Below are 11,135 nucleotides of genomic sequence, written 5' to 3'. Positions count from 1 at the left end.
ATTTCGAATGTCATTTTTATCATTTTTATCGATGTTTAAACATACGTAGTTGATAATGTTTTATTATATATTTCGCAATTGAAATAATGAAAAATTTTAGTCACTGGTGAAAAATAGTTTCCGGATTCGTATTCAGTGAATATAATAATAAAAGTATACAAGAAGTACATATTGAATGTTAGTTATCCTGATACACTTTAAAAAGTATAGAGGTGTTTCGATATACACGGTCTTGTCGCCGTTCGTGTTACTTTCGTTCTATGCAACTACATACTAACTTCTATAAACACTATGTCACTGTAATCGATAACATTCTACCGCTGGTCATTAATTAATATTAATGTAACTGTTATTACTTATACCTTTTTTTTGCAAATATCACATCTGTATATTTCTGTTTCAGAATAATAACCCCGAAATAATAAAAAAAATAATAAAAAGAATCAAAAGATGGGCCAATCAGAGAATAATTGTAAGTATCATTTCAATTTTAATAATGGCAAATAAAGAGTACAAGAAAAAATTAAAAGAAGCTGTGCAAAATGTATTGTGACCCTTTTGGGGGTTCACTCTATAAAAAGGGGGTGTCGCAAAATACAATTTTGTTGGGCGCCAGCCACGTAATGTGGCAATCGAAATCAAAAAAGAGAGAGTGTAAGGGGTATTGGGGGATTCACAACGGAGGGGTCTCGGGCACTTACGTCCGCACAGTTTCGCGGGGGAGTACGCAAGGAGGAAATAGCTAGGGGTGAAAAGGTACAGGGTCGGGATGGGTTCTCGCGGAGGTCTCTACGTTACGCGTAGTTTACGAAAAAAAAGGGGGGATTAACAAAAAGGGGTTCGAAGCGAGAAGGGGTTCATTGCCAATACTCGGACAGTTTATCGAAAGAATGGTAATCAAAAGGGCTTACCAACACGCTTCACACAACTCACTCACAAACTCTCAATCCGCACTCTCTAATCGCTTTAATTACTCAACTCAATACTTTCTGTAACGCTCAATACGATAGCCTTAGGCTCAATACCGGCTCGTCGTTGCCGCTGCGACGACGAGACCGTCACGGGACATTTTGGGGAGGGGATGGGTCTAGGGAGGGGGCATCTTCCGGCCCGGGATGGATCGATGATCGATTTTCGATACGCCGGTGATCGGGATCGATGGGGCTGACGGACTTCCTTCGGTGACGGGTGGGCTGAGGTCTTCGGGCTCGGCGACAGATGGCTCCGGGTGGTCGTTTGCGTCAATTTGAGCCGCATCATCTCATGCTTCTGGGAGATTCCTTGGGAGTCCCACGTTGCTCCGATTATTGGAGGGGTGGGTCTGTCGCCGGCCTCGAAGCTCCTGGTGAGGGTGGTCCTCGGTGTGTGTCAGTCCGTCGCCTCCATCTGTCCGACACCGGTGGGTGGGAGGAAAGGGGTGAGGTGAGGGGAGGGTTAGAGGTTATCGCTAGGTGGGTGTCTGAGTGGGGGAAGCGCAGCGATTGTAACGGGGGGCACGGGTGTCACCACGTTACAGTATATAGTGCATAATTCAGAAACATGCCTGCAGTATATATATATATATATTTCTTTTTTTTTCGCTATCAGATCAACAAATGTTCAGAGACATTCAGCTGCTGCTGCAGCAGCAGCAAGAACACCATCAGCGTCAGATGCAGCTGCTGCAGCAGCAGCTGCAGAAGCAACAGCAACAACAGTTGCAGCAACTGAGGGAGGAGCTCCTCCCTTAGCAACGAGAAGATCTTCGACCGAGTGAGGAGCCCCTCCCTCAGGTGCAAGAGATGGATGTAAAGCAGGATGAGGCGAAGCCACCACGAAGTATGTATTGTTACGTGCGGAGCAGGCGTAGTGGTAGGTGACTACTCTACGGTATGTTATGTTCCGACGCAACGCTTAAACACCTTCTTTGTGAAGGAAAGATAATATAGGATTCGGATTTGGTCTAGACTTATACAAGCCTCTCGCTCGCTGGATACAAGGTTTGGAAAGTACGCTCTAAATTATGATCAAAATTTGAGTAAATAATTATTATATATTTTGACAAAAGAATGAATTATTACAAAAGTCTGATTGGTACACAAGTATGAAAATATAACGTGTATTCAGAAGATATTATGATTCCTTTAATTACCGAGGACAGAGAATCCTGATCTTGATTGGACTCACAGGATGTTTAGATGTACAGAAACGGTAAACGGTTAATTTGATGGATTGCTCCCTTCTCTCTCTCTTCCTCTCGACGTACGGATGTTGGACAATGTTCTTGATGAGTGAAACTATGGCCTTACACTAAGAGTTTTTTTATTGTAGATGGTTCGAAAACTTGAGTCTTTATTTAACGAGTGAACTGAGTCTTTTCGTGTGACAGTTGATTTTCACGAAACTCTGCTCGACGTATTTCGCAATACTAAACGTTCCTCGGACAGAGAGACCGCGCACCTCGCGACTGTATGGCCGACTGTGTCCCTATTGTCCGTAATCGGGTTTTTTATTAGAGTCGAAAATGCTGATTTCGCATAGTTTGGAGGAAAGAGTTCATTAGTATATTGACCTGTTGGAATGTCTATCATTGCTACATATTTTCGACGCAGCGTTTCGAGAAGAAGAGAGAATTTGTTGACGCTGGTGACTCTAAGGAGGTCAGTCAATGAACCAACTTCCTGATTGCTGACGCTTTCGTAATTTTGAAATTGAAGACAATGGAATTTTTCTTAGTCGGGACGTAACAGTATTACAGTATTACTAATTTCAATTTCTATACATTGCAGAAAGAGGAGTAGCGGCAGGCCGATCCCGGCGTCTGCGGGGGTATCGGGGGCCAATGAAGGGGGGGAGGGGAATAGGGGGAAGGGGCGGAAGGGGAAGGGGAAGGGGCAACTATGTTAATTTGTGTTTTTATTAAATAAAAAAAAATTTAGTTACACTGATTTAAAAACATGTTATTCGGTGCTCTGCTTTTTTTATTTTTATCAACTACCAGTACTTGATCCTTACTTAACCATTAGGAACGAAATATAACCTTAAGGCATCCTACAAATATTGTTCGTTTCTCTAATTCCACTAAAAAGTGTGAAATAAAATAATTTTTAACAAAAAAAAAAATCGGACTTCAAAATGCACTAAAAAGTATAAAATAATTTCCATTTCATTTATATCTGTATTCCACAGCTATTAATACAATCTACTTAATCATTAAATAGGATACTAAATATATTTCAAAGTTTTCGGAGGCGGCGCAAAATTAAAAATACCCGAACAAACGGTGCTACCAATAACGATTTGATTGTGGTATGGCAAACTTGGTAATTAATGAGTCGTAAGAGAAAAATTATAGGTCTGGCTGAAAACATTTGTAATTGTAACGATTGTATCAGAAATTGGCAGCAGTCCTGATGTACATGCACTATACTGCAGTTCACAAGACACCATACTTAACTCGCGCATCTCACTTGGTCTAGAGAGATTTTTAATGACGTGTGTTATTCCCCTCTCCAGCTTGCTTCTTATTATACTTTGCGATCATATTAATGGTGGGCAGAAATATATGACGTACGATAACTGAAAACCGGTGACGATATTGTAAAGTTTCACGAGGCAATGAAAATTCTACTATTTTCCAGAAAAACATGATGTGAACGCAAAGTAAGAAGCAAGCTGTAAAGGGAAATCACACGCACTATTAAAAATCTCCCTAGACCTCAGTGGGTCACTAGCTGCGCGAGTTAAGTGCGGTCACTCGTGAACTGCAGTATAGTTAATTCGTAATGGGTATATTGATTCCCATTGAATATTGTTTACTTGAAATTATCAAATGGGTCATTTGTCACTGGTTGCCGACACCTGAACTAGGATCTTCCTATTAGAGGAAAAGTTTTTAATATTGCGCAGCCTCCGAAAACTTTGAAACATATTTAGTATCCTATTTAATGATTAAGTAGTGTTTGAGAATCCGCTCAGCCATGATGGCGCTCACGGTCGATCGATTTATCGATCGGGAGTCGACCATCTAGGTAACGCGTGAGCAGGGGTCTTCTCGCCGGCTCGCGCGCAACGACGCCATTGTCATTGATCATCGATCAACGTACGCACCACGTGCTCACTAGTTCACGTCTCACAAGTTTGCTCAAGTGCGACTCACCAGTGAAAGAAGATCAAGACCGCTCAAAACGACCTCAGGAATCAGCAGCTATCGTGCAAAGCCGCAGGATTGCGAAAGGTACCGATCATTTACAATAAATTCATTGAACACGTGAGCCGCCAACCACGTGTCGATCACGCACGAGATCACGGGCATTATCACAGCAGCGGGCTGAATTAATATAATTAACGGCGCTGAGAAGCTCGCTGTTCGCAATTTGTAAAAGCATTGTTCAATTACCACAGACCAGGTGACAGATCAAAATAATAATCTATATGTCTCGACTCATGTAAAATCATTATTCACGACGATTCATTGTAATTCGAAACTCATTCAGACGGTTCATTTTCTCACGTGTAAAATTCAAAGCGGATCATCGCAACGATCACACATTGTACGGTTCACCATCAATTGTCAGATCATCTTGTTTATTTCATTTTATCAGTGACTCAAATAAATCAATTTGTGAAACCTGAACCAGCAAGCGTAAATTTCTTTCCCAGCGCAATCCATCCAGGATTTCCATCATTCCTGAACATTTGGTCCTTCGAGCCGGATTGCGCCCTTGCTGGACTCGGTTTCACAAAATTGCTCATTGATCATTGTTCGTCTCAAGTCTTTGTCTCGTGTTCGTAACGGTTTCGGTGGTCGGCCATCTTGGCATTTCTCTTCCATTCAAATTCACTGACACTCTCGCCACTCAATAGGTGGCGCTCAGACGACCGACTCACCAGTCGATAAAGAAGACCACTGCTCACCGAACGCTCACCGAACGCTCACCGAGCCTAATCAACTGCTCACCTCTGATCACCCATGGCTCATCCAACAAAGCCCTCAGACAAGTGGAGTGAAATGGAGAGCTCCAAGGAATCATTGGAGGTACCTGACAAAGGCTCATCGGGACGATCATCGCCAGCTCAGGCTGCTACGGAACCGACACGCCGTACACCGTCGCCGCATTCGCACGCCACACGCGCGAATGCACCCTCCACGCTTCCAGTCGAGCTCCAGCTCAAAGTCCGCACTCAACAAGGACGGCTCCGCTCTATGAAGCGCCTGCTCACCAAGTTGCAGGAGAATGCTGGCCAGCTCACTAAGGAGGAATTGGATGACCTCAAGCAACAAGCCGACGAGGCCTTGAAAGCGTTCAGCAAGGAGCACGCTCACTTCGAGGTGGTCTGGCCCTCCTCAATGACAGATCACCCCTATTTTTCTGAAGAGCTCCATGAGAAAATGCAGGACGCTCACTCCGACGCCAAGTCTCTGATCGCCAAGGAGAGGGCCAGGCTCACGGCTCAACGACCGGATCAACAGCCTGATCAGCCCTGCAAAACGCCAGCTCAATCTAAGTTGCCGGATATTGCACTGCCGAAATTCAATGGCAGCTATACAGACTGGCCATCTTTCATCGATCTGTTCACGTCGGTAGTGATCAACAGAGAGGACTTAGACGACGTTCAGAAATTTTATTACCTCAAGGGATGCCTGCGAGGAGAGCCGCTCAAGATCATATCGAACCTATCGCTCACCGGATCATCGCTCAATTCAGCCATCGCCCAGCTCAAGAGCCGTTATCAGAACAAGCGCCGGCTCATCCAAGCGCACTTGGATCAACTGGCGTCGCTACCTGCTGGACCACCGGTTATGGCAGCCGAGCAAGCGAAGAGCCTGAGCCAGCTCATTTCGACAGCTCTGGAGACGAGGAATGCCGTGCTCAACTTGGTTGATCCAGGAACACTAGGCGATTGTATGCTGGTGCATCAAGTTAGCCGCAAGCTGGATCGTACAACCAAGGAGAGGTGGGAGTCGTCACTCGGGGCGACAACTGAATTTCCAAGGTTCGATTCGCTGGTGGAATTCGTCACCGCCCGTGTGAGGACCTTGGAGTCGCTCAGCGAGGACCAGGCGAAGGCAGCTCAACCCAGAACGGCACCAACGCGACAGACAGTTCAAGCCACGCAGCTCCGAAGGCCAGCTCACGCTGCAGTAGCTGCAGCGCCAGCTCGACAGCCAGCTCCTCGACCAGCACCCGAGAGGCCCGACTCAGAGCGACCATCGCCTTTTGAATGCTGTGATTGTTGCGGAGGGCAACATTATATTGTTGCGTGCTCACTATTTAGGAGCATGACGCCCAAGGTGCGAGCTCAGTGCGTTGAAAGCAAGCGCCTGTGCTACAACTGCTTGGGCAGGCACAGCGTCCGCTCGTGCAAATCTGCTCAAAAGTGCAAGCACTGTGGAGGGCAACACCACACGATGATCCACGAAGGCGAGCCGCAGACAGCTCAACTCCAAGCCGGTTCATCTAGAGCAGCCTCCTCATCCGCTCACACCACCGAATAGGCACTCGGTGCAGAAGTCAAACCGCCAGATCATCGGACGCTCCTAGCAACCGCTCAAGCTATGCTCACCACCTCAACAACAGCTCACCAAATCCGCATCTTAATCGATCCAGGTTCCGAAATCTCGTTCATCTCCGAAGAACTCACCCGTCTGCTCAACCTTCGGAGACACAGATCATCCATCACAATCATTGGTGTTGGTGGAACAAAATCAACTGAAACAAAGGGTGTGGTCACTGTCATACTCCAATCGATGCATTCACAACAGACTGTCTGCATCCAGGCTCACGTGCTCACAGCCGTATCGACAATCCTGCCATCGTTTTCAATGAGAACTCCGGATTGGCCTCACATTAGAAAATTGAGGTTGGCGGACAATGATTTCTTGACACCACGACCAGTCGATTTAATCATTGGAGCGGATTTCTACGGAAGGATCATCAAGCCAAATATCATCAAGGGCTCACCAACAACACCAATTGCTCAACTTTCCATTTTTGGATGGCTCGTCATTGGCCCAGTCAACGAATCACATTCTACCACTCGTTATTCACATTTTGCAGTTGCTCAAGACGACCAGAGCAATCTGCAAGAGCTGCTCACCAAATTCTGGGTTCAAGAGGAATCACCAATGGATATTCCAAGCACGCTCACTCCGGAGGAAGAAGAATGCGAATCACATTTCTGTGCGACTCACACTCGTGATCACACTGGAAGGTACATCGTTCGCATTCCACTCAAGGCACCAGCATCGCTCTTAGGCAATTCACACAAGATTGCTCACAGATGTCTACAAAGCACGTTGCGACGACTCTCCAAGGATTCAACATACAACCAGCTCTACGTCGAGTTCATGAAAGAGTACGAAGAATTGGGACACATGGTAAAGGCTCCAGATCACCAACGAATCTCATCAAGAGAGGCTGAGAACGTTGGGCCTGATGGGGAGATGACCTTGGCACATGATGCTTCGGCATCAGGAGGGTTGAGGGTCTCTTCTGACGGTTCAACACCTCAGACCTCTGCTCATCTTCAACCATATTATTTGCCTCACCATGGAGTTCTACGTCTCGACAGTTCAACAACGAAGCTCAGGGTTGTATTCAACGGATCAAAAGCTACGACATCAGGCAAATCAGTCAACGATTTAATGCATACTGGTGCTAATTTGCTCTTGAATGTTACAGATGTTCTAATTTGGCTTCGCCATTATCACCACATTTTTGCCACAGACATCACAAAAATGTATCGCCAGGTAGCAGTTCACAAGGATGATTGGGATCTCCAGCGAATCCTTTGGATCGATGAAGACCGCAACGTCATCCCTTACCAGCTCACAACTGTCACGTACGGTACGAAGGCGGCTCCCTTCCTGGCGACACGAGCACTCATGCAACTTGTTCACGATGAGGGTCATCGATTCCCTCTGGCAACGCCCTCGCTCACACATGGCAGATATGTGGACGATATCTTTGGAGGAGCAGACTCAATTTCGGAACTTGTGGAGGTCGCTCAACAGCTGATTGCATTGTGCAACGCGGGCGGATTTCCACTCGCAAAATGGCATGCGACTCACCCAGATCTTCTACGGGCTGTTTCGTCATCCACACAATCGTCAGCTCCCATATCATTTGACGACTGCACTACCAAATTACTCGGTATTCAATGGATGCCTCAAACTGACGCATTCGGCTTCTCATCAACTTTGACTGATCAACCAAGTAAGTGTTCAAAACGCCTCGTATTGTCCGAAGTGGCTCGGATATTTGATCCATTAGGTTTCGTCTCACCGGTAATAGTACGAGCAAAAATGCTATTGCAAGAACTCTGGCTACACAAAATCAATTGGGACGACCAATTACCGTCTCAAATTGTATCACGATGGTTCATCATCAGAGAAGATCTCAAAGGTTTGGCCAAACTGACAATTCCAAGATGGTTCAACACATGGAACAATTCAACTGTAGAAATTCATGGATTCTCTGATGCTTCTCAACTTGCCATGGCAGCAGTGATTTACATCACTGTCAGCTCTCCGTCCAACGACTCAATGACGTCACTTGTCTGCTCTAAGACAAAGGTTGCACCACTGAAGAGGCTCACAATACCAAGATTGGAGTTGTCTGCAGCACTTCTATTGGCAAAACTCACAAAATATGTTCAATCAACGCTCAAGGTGAAGATCAATGCAACGCACCTGTGGACGGACTCTCAAGTTTCGCTCATATGGATCAAATCGCAAGCATCACGTTGGAAGGATTATGTTCGGAACAGAGTCATTCAGATCCAAGAACTCACTCCAAATGCGCATTGGAGGCATGTTCCAGGTACTTCTAATCCAGCCGACTGTGCTTCCCGAGGCATTTCGACAGATCAACTTCAACGATTAGAGCTTTGGTGGAAAGGTCCTCCATGGATGGCTCGAAATCAAGATCATTGGCCAGAGCAAAAGGAATTCTCAACTTTAAACAGCGAGCTCGAAGTGAGACCCAATGTCTCACTCTTTGCTTCAGCTCAAAAGCTAAGTTATCATTGGAATCTCATTTACAAATATTCATCTCTTATTAAGCTGTATAGACTGACTGCACTTTGTTTCAGGTTTGCCTTACGGCTTAAGAGAAAGCTCGAAACTCCTCCTGTGATCATCATACCATCCTGCGACATGGAGAAGGCGCAGCTCTTTTGGATTCACGCGACTCAACACTTGTATTTCACCAGCGAAACCAAGACGCTCAACTCAGGCTCAACCCTGCCTGCAACTCACCCCTTCAGTCGCCTCACCGCCTTCATCGATTCGCAGGGAACAATACGAGTAGGAGGAAGACTCACAAACACAGCGCTCAGCAGGGATGAAAAACATCCAGCGATCCTCCCACGGGACGCTCACCTGTCGAAGATCATCATTGAAGATGCTCACAAGCGAACATTTCACGGAGGAACGCAGCTCACGCTCGCATACATTCGACAACGGTACTGGATCATCGGTGGCAGAGCTCCTGTAAAATCTCACATTTTGAGATGTGTCGTGTGTGCTCGTCAGAGGGGGATTCGTGCTCGTCAGATGATGGGTCAACTACCTCTCTGTCGAGTCACACCATCACGACCATTCGCTCACACCGGTGTCGATTATGCAGGACCAATCACAATGAAAAATTCAAAGGGAAGAGGCTCGAAAACAATCAAGGGATGGATCTGCGTGTTCGTATGTTTCTCCTCATCAGCTGTTCACCTCGAGGTTGTCAGCGATTACTCAACCGAGGGATTTCTGGCAGCCTACAGAAGATTCTCATCACGAAGAGGGATCGCTCACAAGTTGTACTCTGACTGTGGTACAAATTTCATTGGAGCACAGGCAGAGCTCAAACGCCTGTTCACGTCAAGTTCACAGGAGCACCGACAGATCGCATCGATTCTGTCAGCTGACAGCACTCAATGGATGTTCAACCCACCAGCTGCTCCTCACATGGGAGGAAAATGGGAAGCTGTGGTGAAATCAATCAAGTACCATCTCAGGAGAACAATTGGTGAGCTCTTACTAACATTCGAAGAGTTTTCCACTCTCCTCACACAGATCGAAGCGGTGCTCAACTCAAGACCATTGGAGCCGCTCAGTGACGATCCCGACGACATTTCTGCGCTCACCCCAGGACACTTCCTCATCGGTTCAGCGCTCAACACGATACCAGAACCATCACTGCTCGACGTCTCACCAGGTAGATTGTCGAAATGGCAACTGATCCAGCAGAGGGTTCAACACTTCTGGTCTCAGTGGTCTCGACACTACCTGCAGAGACTGCAATCAATCTCAAAGTGGCATCATCCATCAAACGACATCAAGACAGGCTCGTTGGTGCTGCTCACGAACGAGCATCTTCCACCGAGCAAGTGGCCACTCGCAAGAGTGACCGAAGTTCACCCCGGCAAGGATGCCCTCACCAGGGTTGCAACCGTGAAGACTGCAACCACGACTCTCGTCAGACCGATCACCAAGCTTGTCATCCTGCCTGTTCACCATCAAGCTGAGCTCACCTCTGCAGAAACATCATCAACGAGTTGCTGATGGCGGGCGGAAATGTTTGAGATTCCGCTCAGCCATGATGGCGCTCACGGTCGATCGATTTATCGATCGGGAGTCGACCATCTAGGTAACGCGTGAGCAGGGGTCTTCTCGCCGGCTCGCGCGCAACGACGCCATTATCATTGATCATCGATCAACGTACGCACCACGTGCTCACTAGTTCACGTCTCACAAGTTTGCTCAAGTGCGACTCACCAGTGAAAGAAGATCAAGACCGCTCAAAAACGACCTCAGGAATCAGCAGCTATCGTGCAAAGCCGCAGGATTGCGAAAGGTACCGATCATTTACAATAAATTCATTGAACACGTGAGCCGCCAACCACGTGTCGATCACGCACGAGATCACGGGCATTATCACAGCAGCGGGCTGAATTAATATAATTAACGGCGCTGAGAAGCTCGCTGTTCGCAATTTGTAAAAGCATTGTTCAATTACCACAGACCAGGTGACAGATCAAAATAATAATCTATATGTCTCGACTCATGTAAAATCATTATTCACGACGATTCATTGTAATTCGAAACTCATTCAGACGGTTCATTTTCTCACGTGTAAAATTCAAAGCGGATCATCGCAACG

General features: G+C 46.5%; 1 protein-coding gene across 1 annotated transcript; it reads left to right on the top strand.

Moving 5' to 3' along the window:
* The first annotated feature begins 6,538 nt into the window (after positions 1-6,538).
* On the top strand, positions 6,539-10,537 carry LOC123988762. The gene has a single exon (XM_046289509.1). It carries the CDS (start codon positions 6,539-6,541, stop codon positions 10,535-10,537), a length of 3,999 nt encoding a protein of 1,332 aa, XP_046145465.1.
* Positions 10,538-11,135: the final 598 nt, after the last annotated feature.

Source organism: Osmia bicornis, unplaced genomic scaffold (genome assembly GCF_907164935.1).
Source record: "Osmia bicornis bicornis unplaced genomic scaffold, iOsmBic2.1, whole genome shotgun sequence".
Taxonomy (NCBI): Eukaryota; Metazoa; Arthropoda; class Insecta; order Hymenoptera; family Megachilidae; genus Osmia; species Osmia bicornis.
This window is presented reverse-complemented; position numbering and strand designations above follow the sequence as displayed.